The sequence below is a fragment of the Molothrus ater genome, chromosome 13 (genome assembly GCF_012460135.2).
Source record: "Molothrus ater isolate BHLD 08-10-18 breed brown headed cowbird chromosome 13, BPBGC_Mater_1.1, whole genome shotgun sequence".
Taxonomy (NCBI): Eukaryota; Metazoa; Chordata; class Aves; order Passeriformes; family Icteridae; genus Molothrus; species Molothrus ater.
Window position 1 is genome coordinate 6078599 of NC_050490.2, and position 22812 is coordinate 6101410.

The 22812-nt window shown below is 38.9% G+C and overlaps 1 protein-coding gene across 2 annotated transcripts in view; it reads left to right on the top strand.

Annotated features, from left to right (window-relative positions):
- THSD4 (thrombospondin type 1 domain containing 4) overlaps window positions 1–22812 on the top strand; it is a 238741-nt gene that overhangs the window by 133511 nt on the left and 82418 nt on the right. Inside the window, exon 1 of one of the 2 annotated variants that reach the window (XM_036389921.1) lies at window positions 12031–12102. The exons of the other annotated variant lie outside the window; for it this stretch is intronic. Coding sequence (XP_036245814.1) covers window positions 12031–12102 — 72 coding nt within the window. Of the gene's footprint in view, window positions 1–12030; window positions 12103–22812 lie in introns of those variants that run through there. 2 annotated transcript variants of the gene reach the window in all.

A 22812-nucleotide genomic window follows, 5' to 3' on the forward strand; every position in this document is an offset into this window, starting at 1 on the left:
TTCCAATGTCCCCACAAACTAAGCAAGTGTATGTTCAGAGTAAACATTGTGTGATTGATGTGAGTAGTAACAGTGGTGGTAAACTGGGGTGTGCTAAAGCCTGATGGAATTTATGGCAGAATGCAGAATTAGATACAGAATTGTCATGCATTGCATAAAAAGTCTGCTCTACAGCAAATTCATTAGAACTTAATTTCATATTACATTTAAAGTTTGTATTTCTTAAGCATAATCCCTATGCACTTTTCTGAACTTGGAAGTAATTTTAAAAAACTTCCAGCTCAGAAACTTGTTGCAAATCTGTCATTTATATACACATACTGTACAATGATGACCAAGATGGGTGCAGCATGCAATACATTCAAAGGTTTGACTCTTACAAAAATATTCTCCATAGTCTTACTATAGCCCATGTCAAAACAGAGCTGCCTTAAAATAATTTTTCAACATTCTCTGTGATCAACTGATCACATCTGATAAACTAGTAACAGTCCTTATTGCAGAGCAACTCTTAGCTGTCTTTTCTCCTTGTGCTTTAGGAATTACATTGATGAGTTTGACTTCAAATTCTTTATTGCTTAAATGCAAGAGATTTTGCTTTCAGCACTTTTTTCAGAATCAGACTTCTGAGAATTTTCTTTGTCCCTTCAAGTGTAAGATGCACCATCCTGTAACTGATCAAACTTTCCTGTTGGTTTTCAGTTTGGAAGAGGAATGTTAAATTAAGCATAATGGGGATGTCTTTTGGATTAAAACCCTATATATTCTTCCAATTAAAACACTGTGTTAGAATACTTATAACATGAAGTTGCTTAGAGAAGGCATTTGTTAAGGTAGGGATGTCTGTGTGTTGTTTTTTGTCAGCCATATAATGGACAGTCCTTGCTTCCCACTACTGTGTCCAATTAAAAAAATAGGTTTTTTAGTCTAGAGTTACCCTTTATGGTGCTGCTGTGGAATATTGGCTTGTATATTTCTGTAGGGTTTTGGTTTTTTTCTTTCTAATTTTTATGCAAAATGACAAGGTGACAGCAGCAGACTTTCTCAATTTTAAAATTTGCTGGGGAAGCTGTATGTGATTTCAAACCTAAACCTATCCATCACTTTGTGTTCCCATGTAAGTACAAGTTGTTTTTGTAACATGGCTATTGTGTGAAGGTGAAAACTAAGTACTGCTGTTGGATTCTCCACGCAGGTCTGTGTTTGAAAGCCCTGCTTGCCAAAGATGTTCCTGTACTTAAATAAGCCTTATGGGCAGGATAATATTGCAAGAGGAATGTGAAGGAGCATTAATATGGCTGAGTGGGGCCCTATATGTTTTCCTTTGAAATATCTTCCTGCTTGCCAAACCGCCTTGGAAGGGAATAGCATGAAGCCTAGATGGGGAATTATGGATGTGCCCTATATTTTTTCTCCACGATGAAAGGAATAGTCTGTGGCTCCTACACAGATTGAGAGGCAGTGATTGAAAGTGTTGGGATGGTAGGACAGATGTATTGAAGGGACTAATTGGAAATCTCCTAAAATATCCTCAGAACATGATAATGCTCTGCATAGAATAGGTGATCGTGCAGAGGAATTTCTAAAAAAAATTTCTCTTCTTAAATATATTGTTCTTCTAGATATGGATATGAGAATATTTACTAAAACTAAGTTTAGTATCTGACTTTGAATCCTTCACAGTTAAAGTTTTTAAGAGGAAAAGAAAAAGTCATTTTTTTTCCTAGAAAGAAAGATTACCAACTTGAAGTCCAACATTTAAAACTAAACACTTTTTTAGTGTCTCTAGGTTGCAAAAAAATCTTGATAAGTTATGATATATTACATGTCCTAAGAATGAGATTTTAAAAGGTGTTTTTAAGATAAATGCCTAGTATTCTCTGGTAATACTTCATAGTAAATATTCTCATTCAAAGAGTAGTGCTTGATTTAATTCTTTGTCTATTTTGGCTTTGGAAAAGTAGTCATTAGGGTTCCATGGCAGATTGAATTTGTTTAATGCCATTTGCCATCACATTTTAGCCTGGATACTGAAGTATTGTCTTGATCCACTTGCACATAATATGTTTAGGAATTTGAAACGTTACATATTTTGTATGAATTAGACTTCCGGTCTAGTATATTGTGCAGAATTTTGCACTGTAAATTCTAACTCTGAAAACTTTTATAAGAGAGAAGAATATCAGCTCTTTTCAGTAAAATATAAAATAAAAATCTGTGTCATATTAGAAAAATGAATGAAATGGTTACTGAGATTGAAAGAGAAGCAAACAGTTTCCAATCAACCACACCTTTTCTGATTAGATATAAATTAACTAAGGCACTATAAAACAGCTCCTTACTTTGCAAGCTTCAGAGAAAAAAAAAAAATCATAGATACAGGAGGCGGCTGCCCAGTCAGGGCCCCAGGCCCTTGACCACCAATGCCAGCCCTTTGCCCTGGCAAACCAAAGTCACCATCCCAGGTCCCTGGTGTCCCTTTGCAGGAGGCACTTGGCACTGTCAAAGCAGCCTGAGTGAGCAGTGGTGGCAGCTTGGGTCTGGGCCACATCCTGCGTTGTTGTTCCGATGGTTGAGGTTAAGTACAGATGCTGAAAACCTTATCGTTGCACTTGATTTGGTGTTTTCTTGGAGTGGGATATAATGACCATTCTTAATTATAAACTTGCTTCTAAAACAAGTAATGACAAATATGCAAATTAAATAGACAAATATATGCCACTGTGGAAATGGTGGCTGGATCTGTTTGATTATTTTTCACTGGGGGAATCTATGTAGGTGAGTGTGCCTTCATTCTCCATGCAGCTTTCCAACATTATGGGAAAATCCAAAAAACTACAAGTGGATAAAAAAGTAAAGATGAGGCAAATATATATTTAATTTTATTTTCAGTATTCTTATTTTTGTCATTGTTTTGGATGATTGCTCAAATCCCTTGACAATATATCTAAACCAGCAGTTTTAAGTGGTTTGCAAAATACATGTGAAAAAGGCAAATCAAATATAAACCAGCTATGCTACCAATGGAGTGGCAGGACTCTAACACTGGTATCCCAGGCAAGTAAGTTCCTGGTGAGTACTATGGCATTGGACATGAGCTAGCACATGGATTTGTACCTGAAAATAAGTGATGTATTAATTGAGAAGTAGCTCATTGTGAGGAAATCTTCCCTGAAACATTGTTGGAAAATTATGTTTGAGACATGCTCCACACAAGTATGAAATTATTGTATTGAAGAGATTTGGAACTGTGTAGGAAATCTTCCAAAGAAAATCTTCCTTTCACAATGAAGGAATTTTCTGTGGGTTTTATTCACTTGATTCTTGTTGGAATTCTGATTGTTTTCCAGCCATGTGATGGTGTTGGCTGCACAGATGTGCTTTTACAACCAGATTTCTTAAGCAGTCTGGTTTTATGTCTCTCCATGGGCCTTTAAGATTAGAACTGGTATTATTGCTAGCTTTAACCCACGTAGACAGTCTGAGTATGGGGATAAAGTAATCAGCACCATTTGTGTCTTTCAAAATGCACATAGAGAATGTTTCCTCACTTCCTTTGTTCTAGGTGACCTTTTAAGAAGTCATTTTTTTTCTTTGTGTTCCTACTGGAATTATTTCTAGATTTATTTACACCTTGTTACCAGGAAACAGTATTTCCAGATTTTGTGCCATTGTGTAGAGATTTTACACTGTAAAACTGAAGTCTTTAATATGTGTGTATATATATACTGGTTTTAATATACCAAGGGTTAAGAATTATATATAACTGCTGACAAAAAAAAATTGCATGCTGAGTGACTTAAGAAAAGTTTTCAGAGTACCCAACAATTTCATGCAGTCATTTTGAGCTTGACTCTCCTCCTTATATAGTAGAGAAGTGAATTTGCCTGAATTTAGACAAGTTGTTTGTCCCATGAGAAAATTTGACAGTACTGAACTTGTTTCAGTTGGTGGATTCAGGAAGGGAAATTTCAAGTTAAGTTACACTGGATGTGCTCTGGGTACTCAGAGCCCCATCAGCTATTTATTCAAGTATTTATCAGTTTTGTGAGTTCCTAATCCAGTAGTAAATGAAATATTTGAGACACAAGGATGCATAATTATTTTAAGATGCTTCTTATCTAGTTTGAGCTGCACATGAATTTTCAGAATTCATGCACATGCCATTTAGCTCAAGATTTAACATAATCTGTAGCTATATGGTTCCAATTTCCTGTGTAGCAGAAATCAGCCATGCAGAATTGGTCATTTTCAGAAATCTGTATTTGAAAGACACCTAGAAAAACGGAATGAAGTCTGCTCTAGCTGTGTGCCTCCCAAGATTTTAATCGTGTGGGAGCACTGTCCAGATAGCCAGAAGACTCCACATACACTGGAAGTTCACTTGGTTCTAACGGGCAGCATGTGTTTAATAGGATGACTTTGAAAGCAAGCACATTTATAAGATAAACTATTAAAAAAAATCTACTGTATAAACTACCAGATTCCCCAGAATTTTGTTTTATCTAGGCAATAAAATGCAGAGTTTCTATTTCTTTAGAAAGAGTTGTTCATTTTTATACATTATAGATCTGCAGAGAAAGAGAAGCCTTGTTCTAGCACTGCAGCTATGCTTCTAATTTGTACCTAATTTGCAGCAGCAGTGTAACTGATCTGCTGGTGCTCTGTGGTTTTGACCTGGCCTGGACCCCCAGCGATGAAAAATGAGCCTTTAGTCTACTAACAGGGTAGATTTTGACCCAGGCTGGTGTTAACTCTTTTAATTTGCAATGCATAAGAGGCTCCAGTATGCTGAGACCTGACAGTCCTGTTGGTAGAGATGGTGAACTGGGAAGATGGAATCAAACAGAATATGGAGAGATTTTTGGGGAGGAATAACTGCATCTTTGACTCAGGAGTTTAGTACTTAGATGGGAAAAGTAGAGATGTGCTTGCTGCCCAAAGGGTAGGCTACAGTACTATGAGATTAGCTCTCTCTGCTCACTTCAGGTAACTTGGGATGTGTAGTGAAATTACTTTGGAAACCTTCCTCCTCTTTCTTCCTGTATTTGGATTCTGGGTGAGTGTGCATCCAGTGCATTTTGACCTACATTGCAGTTAAATCCCAAGTTTTCAGTCAAACATGTACATTTTTTTTGGTAACAAAACAGCTATTTTTCCTTTTTTTTCCTGTCAGAAGTGGGTGGAAGCCTTGGTATTCCTATAAACTATAAAAAATACAATGGATCATGATACAAGTCTTTCAAGATTCTTTCTATTCATCCTTTGGCTGTTAATCTGTGATTTCGTACCTCTGTGACATCAGAGAACAGAGGTGCCTGTGCTGTAGGATTGTCCTTGGCTCTGGTTCTCCAGCTGTATGACTCCTGCTGGGATGTTGACTTTCTTTTGTTCCATGGAATGCTGCTCTAGTCCTGTCCCCTAATTAGTCTGTGTGATAAGTGCAGTACTGACTCCTTAGGAGGTTACCTCTGTTTCAAGACTGTTTATCTGCTGCCAGATACAATCTCCTACCTTCTTCCTTTTGCTTGGTAGATTTCTGCTACTGCTGGCCCTCCATACACATGGTTAGAAAAGTGAATTTTGGCCCATCACAGATGTTCAGGGCTCTGAATAGAACAGCTCTGACCAGCCTCAGCCTGGTGCACACACAGGCTACCTCACTAACCACACTGAAATTCAGCCCTGGGCCTCCAGTCCCAGTTGGAGCTGCTTTGGAGGCTCAGCCTCAGCCCTGTGTGCCCCTGGCCAGGATGCTGCCAGTCTGCACCCTGCTCCAAGGACTGGCTGCTTGGCTTGGCCCTGGGCCTGCCCTGGCCCTACAGACTTGTCTGACCCTGGATCTGCCCCCCTGGATCTGCCCTTCTCTGACTTATGGTGGCAGTGGCACGGAATCCTGGCAGGGAAAGCACCTGCCTTGCTGCCCTTGTTGGAGCTTGACACCTGGCTCCCCATCCCTTTAGGGAGCCCCTGTCACTCTGTCACTGCTCCCTGACAGTTTTTGAAGGTGGCTGATACTGTTTTATTGCCTTAGTAAAGTACTAAGCCTGAAAAATATCGGCCAGCTTTTGCAGAGCTTTGTCTTTGTCTTCAGCTGGCAGAAGGTGGATGCTAATTTCTTGCAAAAGTAGATTTGACCATAATTTTTTACACAGTTCCTATCTGCATATTGGCCTAGCATGTGCTGCTCCTGGGAAGGACTCACACTGATCTTCAAAGTTCTGTTTTCTTCCATCTCAAAGAATATCATTAGTGCTTTGAGATTTTTCCAATGTAGGAAATAACTGGTCAGGGAATGTATATGCAAGAAAACATGTTCTACCAGGGCTTCTTCCTCTGAAAGCATTTCAGGAATGTTTCCTAGCAAAACTGAAAATTACTATCACATTCACAATCCTACCTGGTTAGTTTTCTCTTTTCTCTTAAGTTGGACAGTAGTTAACCAACTAAAGTATTAGGCAGGACACAAAGTGACTGTATGGAATAATTGATTACAAACTCTTTAAAAAAGAGCTTTTTTGCACAGCAACCCTTTGTCTTTTCCATAACTGTACAGTGGGATCAAAAAATTATTAGACATACAGATTGAGAAGGAAATCTCTAGCTTCATTATGTAAGGTAGCAGCAGGAGACATGCTGCTCCATGCAGTGGAGTATTCTGGTAACAAACAATATTTCAGTTTTAGGGACATAGCAATCCCCTTAAATGCTTCTTTGTACAAGAAATTGTGTGTCAGCTGCTTTCCTAACAAAAGAATTGAACAAAATGGTGCAAATAAAAGCTGTGAGTTACTTGGGAAAGTGGTAGTATTTCACATACTAAATGGAGTTAAAACCAAGAAGGAATGCTGAGGTGCAGTGGAATATGTGTGAGGCTCTGGGATTTGTTTCCTCCAAGGTGCTCCACGTCTGGGCTTCCCTTCACAGGGCTCCATGTACTTAACCCTCAGGCTGCAGTCATAGCTCACCCTTTGTGTTCCTCCCCAGGCTGTGTGTGTTTGGTTCTGTTCAATGGCTTCTATAAAAGTCCAAGTACTCCTTGGTCCTTCTTGTAGCTATTGTGATTTCCTCTGCTGAAATCCAGATTCATTGTGATCATGGCTCTTGCAAAAGAACTGCAATAACAAGAACTGCTTTAGCTGTACGAGGCAGATGATAGGAGAGAATCTCTTGCCCTTTTTCATCAGATCCCTGTCTGCCAGTGACATGCAGAAAGCAGGGGAGGTGATGTATTTGCCTTCATGGGGGTAAAGAAATCCCTCAGTGCTTCAGCTGCAGTATTTCCTGAATCCAAGAAGGTAGGGTAGGGAAAGGCATTTTTCTGTCTCCATCCATCTCAAGTACACTGGTTTTTTTTCTAAGGAAAATGCATTCTTTCTGCAGTCAAAATCACCTGTCTGCTCAGACACACATAATGTGGCAAGAGACTTCTTTAATTCAAGTGTTTAATTTAACACAAACATTATTTTAAAAATAAAATTAAAAGAAAATAACCTCATAGAGAGAATTTTGAGTAAAATGTTATGGCCAGTGTCTTTCAGTAGTTCAGGCTAAAGCACAGTGGTAATTTATTTTAACCTTAATACATCTGAATAATTAATTCAGAAAGGAATGCTTCTTGGAAAAAATGAAATGAGGTAATGATTGGAAATGCCTATCTGACAGCTATAAATATGGCAGCCATCTTTACACATGACTTCATCAACGTAAACATTTTCTCCTTTCCTTCTTTTTTTAAAATAACCTGTAGATCACCAGTTGGAAAAAATGACCAATTAAAATAAAACCAAAGCACACTAGATTTTCCACTTGATAATGTAATTTGTACTAAATTTCTTGTATATTCAGCTTTTTTCCTCCTCTGTTAAATTTTTACATGGAACACTGAAATAAAAACCTAACAACTTTTCTTAAATAGTAGTAGAATATGCAGTGTCTACTGCTTTTCCTGTTAGTGATTCCTGGAAGATGGTGTCTGTCCAAAGCAAATGAATGCTATTTTAAATACTTGTTTTAAGAAACAGTTAAAGGACCTGTTGATTATGCTGGAGCAGTAAATTTGTTTTGGCCTTCATCTTACTTTTAAATAGTTCTTTGCTTTAGGTGTTTCAACTAAGTTGATTCAGTGGCATTGATGTTGCACCTGTAGTGAAAAAACATGAATTAGAGTAATTATTTTCACTTCTATGCAAAATGCACAGAAATTGTCAATGTCTTGTTCTAAAGTAACTCAGCCTGAAATATGTAGTCATCCTCCATGTTATCTTGCTTTAAGAATTTGAGAGTTAAACTCTACAAACATTGAGGCTGTAGGAAGTAGAAAGGAAGTCTTTAAAAAGTTTGTTTTGACTCATGTTTTGTCTATTATTACTTTTACATTAGAAATTTGGTCAACTTTCTAAACTAATTTAGCAGAAAGCAGTAGCTGTGATACTTTTGATAAGTTTAACAAACTTGTCCTCTTTGAAATTCAGGTGCAATTGCCTCAGGAGGAAGGTAGTAAGCAAACTTCATAAACTAATTGATATTTACAAACCCTTTGAGACTGACAGCTAATTTTTTCACAGATGAATGTCAGTACTTTCTTAATAAGAACTGTACTATCCAAAGGTCCTTTTTCCTTTTTTTGTTTTGTGTATTTTATTTCCAAGAATAAGAGATAGAAACGTTCTCCCAAAATATTGTGATGGCTTTTTCTGGTTTTGGTTTTTGTTTTTCTTTGTTTTAAAGTATAATGTTGGAGTTTCTATCTCAATTATATACTTAAAATAGTTATGCTGTTATTTTTGCTATGTTTCTAAGTAAAAGCAAAGGCGTTTTTATGTTGAAATTACTGACATTTCTTCCATTTAACTGCTGTAAGGTATTTTGGTTTCTCTATCTGCTGTTGCCAACTTCATATCTGAAATAGCTCATCAGTCATAAACTGATTTTTCCTATTGCCCCAGTGCTTTTGTAACTCCAGTGTAGTGATTGTTGAGGTTTGCAGAGAAGTTCTGCTCGAGGTTGCAGCAGTGCAAGTTGGGCACAGTGTTGAGTTTCAAGTTGCTCTGTGCTGCAGAGAAAGGCTGTGCCTATGAACCAGCACAGTTCCATCCAGTTCACTGGGATAAAGCTTGGAGCCACAGGAGCAGGTATGAACAGATCTCTTGTCTTAACATGGAGAACAGAGCACCAGCTTCTGAAATTCAGGGAATTCTGCCTGTATTTTCATAGAGGAAAAATTAAATGCATATGGAAAGAATTAGTTACATGACTTATTAAATGGGAATGTAGCACAGCTTTCTGTGCTCAGAAACTCATCCTAGTAATATTCAGTTAGACTTCAGTAAGATTGTTCATTATTTGCAGAAAATACACTGCTCTGTGGAATGATCAGCAGAGAGGAGACTAAAATCACAGGTACTCTTCATTTCCTTACATTTGCTTTTCTGCCTGCCTCTAAAGAAGATTGGCAATACTGTGTCTGTTCTATATATTTATTCAGAAAAAGTAGTTCACTTTGTGAAGAACAGCAAAACAAGACAGAGTTTAATTTTATGGAAGCAGTAGTCAATCTGCATAAAGGAGCTTTCATCACTGGAGCTTCTGTTACACACTGCAGTCTGAAATGGTGTTTAAAAGTTCTTTTAAAACTTTTTCAAGCACTAAATCTTATTTTCAGAGTATCATAGTTGCAGCTCTTCTGTTGGAAGTGTTTTGAACTCCAGTTTAGTTGGCAGTTTGCTCACTATCCTTTTTCCTTTTGTGGTACATCTAGATATTTCAAAAAAATATGGAAGGACAGATTGGCTTCCTGACAGGGTTTTGATGGAAAATTTCCTTAAGTTTATTTGGCTTTACATTTTTAGTCTGAACACTTTGCCATAGGCAACCAATGTACAAAGTACCTGTAATGGCAGCTCTGCATTTAGCTGTCAGCACCATGGTATAATCTGCAAACCTTCAGCTTGCCTTAAAAGGGGAGAAAATACTTCTTTACTGTAGGTCTTGAAGGGAGCTGTTGTATTTGTGAGAACATAGTAATGGAGAGTTCTCAGTGATTTTTGTCAGAAAGTACCATTAAGGTTACAGAGTCAAGTTTTCAGAAGCTGCAGATTTGGGCTGTCAGTCCCCATTCTTAAGAGTCCCCAGCCTGTGATCATTCAGATCATTTTTGAGAACCACTCTTGAGGTCCATCCTGAAACTCTCATTCTGGCTCCTTAAGTGTTCTGCAGCTTGTACTGCTCCCCCAAGGGGAGTCACCTCAAGAGGGCTCCTGTGACACTGAGACCCCCAGTCCTGGGCAGCATTACAGGGCCTCCCTCCTCCCTGCGTGCCCTCGCTGGGCACGATGCTCACAGGTACTGCAGGGGTGCTGCCAGGAGCACAGCACTGCAAGGCTGGGGATCAGAAGGGCAAGAAGAGGTGAAAGAAACATTGATACACAGCACTGCACTGCTGAGTGCCAAAAGGGGAAGAAGAGGTGAAAGGTGGACTGCTGATTTGGGAGCCAAAAATGGGCAGGCTTTTCTGGAGATGCTGAACAAACACAGCATTGCAAGACAGGTTAGGCAGGAGAAGGTGGGATCTTTATGGGCAATAGTGGCAGTTTGTAAAAGGAAAGAACTGGGAGGGAAAATGTACAGTGACAATGATGTCTAATTAATAGAGGTCAGATTTTGCCTTGCTGGAGAACCAGATATCCAAATGCAAATAGAACAGAAGCTGGACTTTCAGCAGCAGTGTGAATGCTAATTTTCTCTACAGCTTTGGGAGTTTGACTGTATTTAATTGCAGTTCTGAGGAAGACTATTTTATCTTTCACCTATGATAGGAGAGGAAAAGGCAGGTTGGTAAAGCTAGTTTAAAAATAGCCTGAGGAGTCTGACATACTCAGCTGTGTATACAAAGCTCACCAAATTACAAAAAGAAATATAATACTTAGTAATGGTGTTCTTCTCAATTTCACCAACATTTTTACTTCCTGCCTCCTAAAATGTTGAGATATTTTCAAGTACCTGTATTGTGAGTTCATGTGGTTTACTGTCTGACATACGAGACCAGGTTATTCTTGGGTCGTATTTTGAGATATCCCCTGGAACCATATGGATAAGAACTATGTATTTACATGAAAGATGAGAATATAGTGTGGTTTTTTGACTTCAGGAGTTGGAACTTTAAGAAAGACTTGCACTTTTGCCTGCTTAGTCAAAGCAGGTTATTTGATGGGTTGGATCGTTATAAATCAAAATTTCTTTTCTTCAGCTGTAATATACAAATGAAAGAGAGACAACATCCATATCCTGCTCAGGATTGTTCTAAAGGAAGGAGTCCATTTCAGGAAGCAGTTGGGACAGCAGTTGGGGTACCTGGGTTTCCGTGGGCTGTTGCCCTGGGGCCAGGGATGAGAGGCAGCAGGTTCTGACTGATGAGGCAGGATCAGGCCCTTCGGGTTGCAGGACTGTGCTGGTGTAGGGCTGACTGTAAAACCGTAGGTTGCTTCCTGGTCAGGTTTTAAGCTGTGCTCTATGTATTATAAACTTGTTAATAAAAGGAGGTGCTGTACCTTTAAGTAGCACATGCCGTCTAACCATCAACAGGCATCTCCTGCAGCAGCTTTAGCCTGTTTCTCCAATCATGCCTGCCTAAGTCAATAACGCTTTGCCAAAGCTCCTCGTGCATTAAAGGTTACCGTTTAGCTTGTTCCATGAATCACAGCAGATGCAGAACTTGGCAGTGACCATTTCTGTCCCTCCCCTTCTTCGCTTCGTACTGACTGCAGCCCCCCAGCTCAGTGCTGGCCGAGCCCCCTCCCCCAGCAGGGAGAAGTCATTACATGAAGAGATCAACTTACCAGTTGTCTTCAGAGCAGTGGCTGAGAGCAAAGCTCCTGGTCGGACCGTGAGTGCGAGAGAAAGGGGGAGAGGGAGACGGACTCGTATCTCCAAGAGCTCAGGGCTGTGATCCTGAGACACAAGTGCATCTGCTAGCTGTTAGTACTTGGCACAGGGTTTGCTCCTCCAGGGTAGCTCTAACTTTGGGTAATAATGTTTGTCAGCTACCTGATACTAACGTTGCTCTGCTTTCAAACAGCAATGTTAGCAAGACCTGGGGGTGAGGTAAGCAAAGTACAATGTCTTGTCAAAAATCGTCTTGTCACAGTTGCGTTTCCTTCGTATCTGTTACGATGGACTGTGAATGATTTTTATGCTGTTAGACATTTTAGAATTGTGTTGTTTGTGTTGTGTAAAAAGCTTTTGCTTTGGTTTAGTTTTGGGGGTTTGTTTTGTTCGGGGGATTTTTGTTTGCTTTTTTGCTTTGGTTTTTTTTTTTTTCTTTGCAAAAGCCAAAAAGGTACTAGAGGAGAATAGTTTGAAACTCAACTTCTCTGGATTTGATATATAGTACGCTTTCTATGAGAAATGACTTATTTGTGAATTTTTCTATACTAACATACAGAGAAATATGATACTCTGCAGCAGTAGATGGTATTGTTTTGTTCATATTTTCTGCAAAAATGTATGCTAGTGAAAAAGTTTTTGCACAGGATACATTTTGGGGATGTGAGCATGTAAAAACTCCGGGCTTCATTACTTTAATAACATTCTTTTTGTGCAAATATATGTAATGTTTAGTCTGGGGCAGGGCAGAAAGAACTTGATTTTTAAAAACCTCTGTATTGTATAATCAAAGAAGGACTTTATGTGTTCCTAATATTCCTAATTCCTAAATCTTCAACAGTGGAATAGAACAGCTCTTTATATGCTTTAAAAAGTTGCTGCTTGATTTATGAAGAGCCATTTTCCAGATTTTTGTCCTCATCAGAGCAGTTTGTCATCAAGTACTTATTTCATACCAAAGCAGAAATTTTCAGCTACTCTTTTGCCATTTAGGAAATAACTTAGCAGGCATGGTACTATTTGATATAAAATATTCCATCTAATGAAATTACATGCAGAAAACACATTTGATACTCATTCTCCCTCGCTCTACCTGAAATGGGATGTGTAACTGTGCATTTTAAACAAATAATTGGATAATTTTGTTCCATAAGTATGCATTCCTTAAGTAAATCTTCTGAAAACAGTGATTCTGCTTTAAAGCTTTATTGGTGCTGTCATAACTTAATAGTAGCCTAATGAAGTCCAGATCAATTACTTTCCCTGGTAAAGGTGGAAGTGAACTGGAAAAAACACCTTGTCCAGCACTGTGTGGTTGACACTCTCTGTAGCTCACGTGTCTAGAAATAAACTTTATTTTGCTTTCAGGGTGTTTTAGTAAGAGAATCTGTAACAGCTTTGTTTCAAGAAAATGTCTCTTAGTGAAATCTTGTGCTGCCTTTGATCTAGTTAAAGCAGAGAAAGGTTTTCAGCAGTGTCTCAACAAATTTAAATGGTTTGATGATCAGAGCAACTGGAAGCTGATCATTGCCCTCTAGTTGTCACAGAAGTTTTTAACTTCCTGGTTGATTGTTATGGAGCACAGAAAATGATAGATGGACTCACCTTGTTCAGACTGAGGGACCTTAAAATCTGTGGTGGCTCGTATGGAAAATATTTCTGTCACCACTGCATGCACATGTGGTCTTCAGAGATCCATATAAAGAGCAAATCTAGAGCAGAGCGGTGCTGCCTGCCAATTATCCTCGTTAGCAAGTAAAATAAAAGCAATGCTGTGCTCTTACCTGGAAATTAATTTCTGCTGTAAAAGTGCAATGTGGAATGTTTTAGCACTGTGATCCATATGCCAAGTACTTTAAACTGGACTGTTTTTCTTAGTTTTTCAGCTAATACAGCAGGATATAAAAAATTGGACTGTTACTTTATCAGTGAATTTTAGGTTATAGATTTCAGCATAAGTAGTGAGAAATTTTCTCCTTTATTATGTTCATATGCCTAATTTTTGAAATTTCATAATAAAAATATACTGTGTCTACTGTTATTAATATAATATTTATTTGTCCTGTATTGTAAGAGACCACCCGATAATCTTGTGCATTTCCCTGCTCCAGCTGCAGAACGTTGGCTGCATAAATATTATTTCTCTAGGAAATTACTCAGTAAAGATTTTTCCTGTGGTTGACAGTGAATTGAAGACAGAGAAAATAAGTGAAAAGCCATTTTTTAAAGGAACCTGAATTGTCGTTTTGTGTTCCTTTGAACTGTTTTGTATATATCTCTGAATATTTTAATTTATTTATAAGCATGTATTTTTAAAAGTTCTGCTCATAAAAATGTCAGGTTTTGATAGATTATGAAGTCAATGGGAAGTTGTTTTTCTTGCCAGCTTGTTTTGCCTGTATTTTAATGCTGCAGAACTTTATCTGTTCAAGAAAGAGAAAATAACAAACATTCAAGTAGTATGTTTTTTTCCCATATAATAGGAACCCCTAACACTTGTTCTAATGTGTGTATGATTATGTTCTGCTTTTTATTTGTTGTTGATTTAAGGCATGACTTGGCATGAAGTCAGTGAAACTACATTGCATCACTTTTCCATCCAGCAAGGAAATAAGGTTATATAGATTTGCAACTTGCACCACATTTATATGGCCAAGCCCAGAGCTTGTGTGTGTGTGCAAATGAACACACTGTACTCCTTGCAAAACAATGCTTAATCAAGCTTCCCTCCTTCTCACTTCTGTCATCTGGTGATTTGGAATCAGCTCCAGCAGGAAAATCATTGGTGTGACTAGATACATTGGGCTTGAGAAATCTTTGCGCAAGCAGGGAGTTTTCCTGAGGAATAGCCCATCCCTGTATTTTCAGGTATTCCTAAGTCTGTCATTATTCTTCACTCAAAAGCAGGTAGCCTTTTAATCTCTGTTTTCTCAGAGTACTTGTCAGATATTTGCATTTGAGAATTTCACATGCCTTGGGATTTTAGTTGATTCAACTGAATTTTCCCATTTTAGTAGCTTCTTCAATCCCATACAAATTGACCATAAATCAATACTGTTAGCCCCATCTGCCTCAGTACAGGTGTCAGTGAAGCTGTGAAAATTTTCCAAAGTCACCAGCCTGGCCTTCTCAGCAATAAAGCAAAACCAAATTGTACCATTCTGAGTTTGGTTTAAATTGTTTTCTATTAGCTTTTAAAAAAACATTGGTCTAGCTGACAAAATATGTAGGACAATGGGAAGGAAGCCTCACATATAACTTCGGTGTTGATTCGATCTGTATTTTAATGTGATAAGTAATCATAATCTGACTAATCATCAAAATACATAATATATGACTTAACAAAGAACTTTCAGCATGTTTAAGTGAACAGGAGCAGGTTTGAAGATACCTAATTATTTTCAGTCCTTAAGTAGTAGTAGTTCAGATAACAGCATGTTTTGCCACATTAATCAGGCTGTTTATGGAAGCAAAAGGTTTGTTTAAATAGTAGATACTGTTCAGCTTCAGAGTATTGAATACTAGATGCTGTTCAGCTTTCTTCATAAAGTAGTGCAGCATGAAGTGTAGAAGATACTAAACAGTGTCCTTAAGAGTTGCTTTAATATATTTTTATTATAAACAAATTTCACAGATGTGAAATGCTTCCATTTGGAATTCGGGCATAAAGAGGGTGAAAAAGTCACACTCCACCCTCTGAAATGAGTAAAGGGAGCCTGAGCAACTCTGAGTGAGATTCTTGGTGTGCTGCAGACACTGCTGGTTCTCATCTGTGCCTTGTGGGCCAGCAAATGGAGCAGTTGTTCCACACAGTGTCCCACGTTGCAAGACCAGGAATAAACAGACAGGAGTGCAGGGGGAGCTGATTGCCATTTCTCCTGTTCATTTGCACCTCCACACTGCTTGGCCTCTCTAGTGTGTGTAGCTTGTCCACAGGAACCACAGAGGCAAAGCAAACTTAGCAGCATTTTAAAAGATCATTCACTGAACAGGGTCAGGTGTCACAATCCCCACTGCACAAATGCAACCCATTGCAAGAAATAACTCAGTGTTCATCCCACTGAACAACTCAGTGTCCAGCTCGGTGTTGGTACTTATTTCCATGTGGTACGATATGAATGGAGCTCTCCCTTGTTGATCTTGCTCATGCAAGAAGGAAGAATACAAAAAAAAAAAAACCCAAAAATCAAACCACAAAAGACCCCAAACACCTTGAGGTCATGGTCCTTTTGACACTCTTGACTGACTGTTCTCTTGTCAAGGAGGAGCTCTCTTTCCTGAGGCTTACTGCAGTAAAATTTCTGACCTTATTCAGCTGAATCTCCCCGTGTTCTGTGGTCAGAGCTGCTGCTCTTGTGAAGGGGCAGGGAGCTCCCCAGCAGGTCACATCTGCAGCAGCTGACGTGATTTTGGCCAATTCTGTGAAAGGGCAGCATAGAGAACAAACATGGCAGTGCTTATCCTGCATGACTGTTGGTGGTCTTCATTTATTGCATTCAGCTGTAGCTTACCAGCCATACTGGACTGGCCACAATGACTGTTGTATCTGTGGATTTTGTCATCTTCAGTTTTTTTATCCTTATGATAGTCCTGTGAGGTTGTGCTGTTACAGAGCTGTTACTTATAAGTTCCTGGACCACATAGGTAAAATACAATTCAGAGGCTCAAAACATTATCAGTAAGAGCAACTTTTACATATGCTTGAAAATCATCCTTTCTAGCACATGAATGGTTTTATAGCTGAGCACTGTCTCAAAGAAGCTCTGTATGGCCAGGAGATGAACTAGTTAAGTTGTGTCTGCTCAGTCTCCAGGATGGAGTTGAGCTGATGCCACACCTTCAGTCATGGGCAGGGGGCTCATGATGGGGCCCAATAAAACAAGCATTTCCAGCTCTGACTTCCACAGGGCCGGCATATAAGAAAACATCATTTCTCCCACTGCCATACAGGCAAAAATAATACCTCATCTCTGTACCTGAGTGTTTCCATCTGCTGGCCAAGGTTAATAGGGTTTCTATTGATTCTCCTGAGAAATTGATACATCACCTTGACTGCTACTTTCCCATAAAACATCACCCTTAACCCTTCTATTTATGAAGCGTGAGAATGTTTGAGAATATTTGTGGATTGGTAACTAAGGAGGGATTGAACCATTTATTTATTTAGCATACATAAAAGAAAGTTATTTGGATTTACTTTAAAATTACCTGATGAGAAAAAAGAGGTGGTAATTTACATATGGTAGTAACTGCTGACATCACCAGTAAAACATCTGAAAGTGAGACAGTTGAAAAATAATCCTGTCAAGTAAATAGCCGCGGCCAAATTATAAGAATGTATTGGTGTAAGTACCACAGTACACATTTATTTGACCTCTGACATTGTTGCCTCATTCTCCCCAACTTTATTGTCTGTCTCAACTGCAGTATTAGTACTACAACCCTGGTTCTTGAAAACTCTGGTGTAAACTTGGTGTAGTAGAACGTTCAGTTTAGAGTTAATTACATTCTAGCAAAATGACTCCAACCATGTTCTTTTACCCTATGTGATTAGGGGGAATAAATGTTCTTCCAATTTTATTCTCAGGATTTCTGTATGGTATTAGTTCTTCCTGTCTGGTGTATCCCTGCCTGTTCTTGTGGGAGAGACAGGACTGCAGTCCCAGCAGAGTGATGTGTGCTGACCAAAGTCTGTAAGGGTACTTCCCTAGGAGTTCTCTAGATCCAAAGTCGTTTGGCTTTGGGCTCTGGTTCAGGCTGAGCTTCTTGTTCCATGCCATAAACATCTAAAAGATGGATTGAGGGCTGCAGTAATTCCCACAGTAATTACAGCATCATGCTCAGTCCTAGCATAGTGAAGCTAAATTCATTAAGTCATTACCACAGAAATGGTTATGTGTGATGGATGAGCCAATTTGTTTCTGAGACATGGTTCATAGACCATTTTCTTGAAAGCAGTTCCAAAAATTTGTTGGATTGCTGATTAGATAGACATATGTTTAAATGAGTTTACCATGGATTTTACACCTGGAAATACTTTTTTCCCTAGAAACTAATAGTTTACAAAATGCTTTACTAATAATATTTCGTTATCAGTATCCACTCTTTTGATTTGCCTCATTTTTTTTCACCTTTGCTTTTTGAAGTAATAATTCTCTTAAAATTGAATTCTAGTGGATGTATTTTTATCACTGTAATGTAAATGCTTTTTCTTCTGGCACAGTGAATTTAGCTCCTTTCTGAGGATTTTAATATTTGTTCCAAACATGCTGAGCATATTAATGGAGCGATGAATTTAGAAGGCAGGTAGCTAATATTAGAATGTATTGAAAGGTAGTTACAAAACAGAAAAGGAGGAAATAATGATATAGTAAGTAAAATAAGTCACACTAATTGTTTTGTAAATCATAACAGTCATTGTATAAGTAGGTTTTTCTTCTAAAGACTCCCTTGGTTTTTCTATCTCTTTATGGCAATTTTATAAGACTGAATTTTTAAGTGCTCTGATGTATAATAGGGCACAGGAATGTGTTCCAAGACTCATAAAATCTTTAATTAAAAGAATGGAAATTCTTGTAAACTCCTGGTGGTTGCCTTTAAGTGGTATCACTTCTTAAAACACTTCCCGCTCCCCCCAGCCTGTGAGATTATCTTGCATTTTGTTACAGCACTGTTAGGTTCTGCCCATGGATGATGCACCCATTTTAGGGAAACAGGCTGATTATTAGAGTTCCCTGGCCTTTCTGGAAGGGAGACCTGGCACACAAAAGAGACTCTGCTGAGTAACTAAAGAAATGCTGTTAAATGTCAAAATGGAATTTTGCTACCAGCTTTGCTGGAGGCATGCTGCTGGAGGCGGGTTACTGGCACTGCTCACTGAGCTGCTGCTCAGAGCCTCTGAGTCCCGAGCTGGGTCACTTGTGCAGTCATCAGGAGCATAAAGCAAATACTCAATGCATGGTGGAGAGACCGTGGGTAGAAGGGGACTGGTATGTGACACAGATCCCTGTCCTTGCTTGATCTGTAGCTTTCTCCATTTTTTCTTCAGTATCACTTGGTGTTCATGGCAGCCAAAACGAGAGCAGCAGGGATCAATCATCCTTCACTGCTGTGTAGGGACCCAAGGGCACCAGCAGAGCAATTATATCACTGACAGCAGCTACATGGCTTCTCTTTAAAGAGCCCTGCTAAATGAGACACATGAAAGTGAAGCATGAGAGAGTATTAAATTAAAGGTTTGCCTGTGTATGTCATTGCCTGAAGCTGTTGATCTGTTTCTTCATGGGTTACAGGTATTATTTTCCCAGCATGTGGGTTGTGAGGGAGGTTTTATCAAGAGACAAAAGTTTTTGACAAATCTCCACTCCTACCTATTTGGCAGTCACAGGAGAATGAGGTGAATTAGGAGTCAATAAATTAATCCTCCAACCATAACTGCTTTTTGACTGAAGCATAATGTTTACTTCCATATTTCATGAGATTTCTTCCCTAAATGTCATGATGATGAGAAAAAATTCTCAAACATTTTTGACTTCAAGACAAATCCTTTTGTTATTCAAATTCTTAATCAAAATGAAAAGGTTTTTTTTAAACTGGTTTTTGAAAAGGTGCTGACTAATATCACAGGTAGATGATAATGTAGTAGGAGGCTTGGTATTTAATATAAAATTGCCTCCTTGCACCTTGGAAATTGAAATGACAGAAGCAATGGTAAAAGCGTGTGGAAATGCTGCATTTTGATCCCAAAGAGTTAACAGATCTACCATTAAAATCACCCCCTCTGAGGAAAGATCTATTAATGTAGTTATTTCACTATACATTTCAAATGAGCTTTAAGTAACTGCTGCAGAGACAACAAAGCCACATTTGATAACATTTGGTGAGTGGAGGATGTATTAACATCTGTACATGAGCAGAATGTCTGAAACACGTGCTGGACTCTTGCTTGTAAGTACTTGAAAACTGAGATTTATTTAGTGCTCGAACGAGCAGGTGATAGTGAAGCATTCTAGCCAGGGGCACCAAGTGTTTTGATGTTGTTAACTATGAACCAATATCCTCTAGAAAAGCAAAAGGACACAGACTAACTATATAAATAACTTTTCTTATTTCCTCATTAAATGGAAGATTGTTGCTGAAATGACAGAATTATCTTGTTGGAGCCAATGCATTAAACTGAAGACAATTTCTTTAAACATTTCCTTAAATATTTTGATAGTGAGAACCTCAGGCACAGATTCTCTTGGTGCTGTGGAGGAATTGAAGAAAGGAGGTGATGTGTCCATGGTGCCCAGGTGACACAGAGGTGATGTGTCCGTGGTGCCCAGGTGACACACAGGTGATGTGTCCGTGGTGCCCAGGTGACACACAGGTGATGTGTCCGTGGTGCCCAGGTGACACACAGGTGATGTGTCCATGGTGCCCAGGTGACACACAGGTGATGTGTCCGTGGTGCCCAGGTGACACAGAGGTGATGTGTCCATGGTGCCCAGGTGACACACAGGTGATGTGTCCGTGGTGCCCAGGTGACACAGAGGTGATGTGTCCGTGGTGCCCAGGTGACACAGAGGTGATGTGTCCATGGTGCCCAGGTGACACAGAGGTGATGTGTCCGTGGTGCCCAGGTGACACACAGGTGATGTGTCCGTGGTGCCCAGGTGACACAGAGGTGATGTGTCCATGGTGCCCAGGTGACACACAGGTGATGTGTCCATGGTGCCCAGGTGACACACAGGTGATGTGTCCGTGGTGCCCATGCCATTGAGGATTGCTCACAGGTACTCTGCTCATGACATGAGGTTGTTACAGTGTCATTTGTTCTGTGACTGCATCTCATCCTTTTGGAAATTTTGAGTATTCAGGTGGTGCTTCAGTACTTCAAGGTTAACTCTTAGTGTTGTCCTGAGGATCCCTGGCAGAGCATATACCAATGTTTGTAATGGGTTATGTTTGTTGGATGCTTGGCTATTGGTGATGAACAGTGCATTACCAAAGAAACCAATAATTAGGAAGGATCAACACGAGAAATAGAAATATTTCTTCAGCTGCTTTATTATGGTTCAGGGAATGAACAAAGCTAAAGCAAAGCAAAATGACTGCAGCACTGTGGTAGTGAAATTAAGAAAACTCCTAATGCATCCAGCTGTCACAGTGTGGCTATTGGGGAGTATCTCCACTTACACCATGTCAGCAGAGGCTGGCTTGTGTCCTGCCTCTTCTTTCTGAATGACAACCACTTCTGATTTTCAGATGAGAGTGAGAAATACTGGGAGTGACATCTAATGCCATGATGCTTTATTTTGTAATACGGAAATGGGTTTCTAACCATGTAAAAATGGTTAATAACAAAGTAAAACCATGCTTAGGATTCAGTTTAAGGTAAATAGTCATAATGACTTGTTCAGAAGAAATTTAAAAGTTTTAGAGGTACTAATCTCCCTCTACATAGCTGTGTCAATACTGAGAGACTTTGAAGGAACCTCTCAAGTACAGTTCTAGTTTCTTCTTTGTTATCATTCCTGACAAATTACCCAACTGTCACATTATTTTAAAGGTGTTAATAAATGTTATTTCTTAAGTGTGGGCTTTTCCTGTCCATCATTTTTGCTTTAGTAGTGGATACATTGAATCATTTGGCATCTTTCAATTTTGTCATTCTTACTGCAGTAATTTCTACTAGTGACAAATGAGCCTTTTATGAATTTCCCAAAGGCAATTTTAGGAAAGAAGAATCTCTAAATATCTGTTTATAAGACATTCAGTGCACTGAAAAAGTGGGAGTTGCTTGAAAAAGTCTAAGACATTTTTCCATGTTGTCAGAAGGCAACATGATGCACAGAAGTCCGTTAGTCCTTGGAAAGAATGGCAGTTGGTGTAGCTCCAGCTGTATATGCAGCCGTTCATTTTAAGAATTGATTGAGAGCAGATGAGATCAAAAGTTAACATCTGCAGCTGTTTCTGGCTGCTAAATAAGCATTAAGGACCTGGTGAAGCTGTATTTTAGTGAAGAATAAACACCACAGAACCTGCAAGAACAAATTTCAGTAGTACCATAGCACTGTTCTCACTCAAGTTTCAAGTTTTGGGTTCTTCCCTCTGTTGAAGAGAAGGCTGGGAATGCCTAGTGGGAAAGTTAAAATTCATACAACTTCACATCTTCCTGTGAGGACAAGATACTTCTTGGAGAACAAAATAATGGTGCTAGAAAATGCTCCTACTTCTGCTTCAAGCCAGAAGGAAATTTCTACTTCATCCTAAGCAGTTTGGCAAAATTTTAGAAAGTAAGAAGTGAATGCTGTTAAAACATTGTTTGCTTTAGAAGGATTTGGCCAAGGAAAGTAAGGAAATGAGCTGAAAAACAATCAGCCTTGTGGAAACTACTGGAGACTTCATTAGGGAGACATTGCAGGGAAGCAAGTGGAGGACCAGCACTGGGAATGTCAAGGTGAAGTCTTGGCTCAGATAAAGATTCTGAAAGCCAAATTGTCTCTGATTTAAAACTGTCATTATTATGGTTTTGATTTCAATGACTGAAGATTTAGAAAAGATGTCATTAGCCAAATGCTGCTGCCTTGACTGGATGCAAATTTCCCTATGTGCATTGTACAAATATCTCTACAGGGACTGAGTTGTAAGTGCATTGGTTGGGAGGATCTGGAAATAAATGTGGTATCCTGCAACATAAGGAATGAAAAAAACATCTGGTGTGGGACATTTCTAAAAATAGTAAGAGCTTACTAAATTCCGTGCAAGCCCTTTTAAATTTTAGAATAGAGCTAAAATTCAGCAGACTTGCTGTCCCTCTTTCATTTGTAAAAGTTCTGCAGCTTAATAGGTTTCTGGTTTTTATGCATTTATTTATTAAATTGCATTTTAATGATAAAATTTTTAATAACATCTGCCATTATTTGCTTTGAATCTATGAGAAAT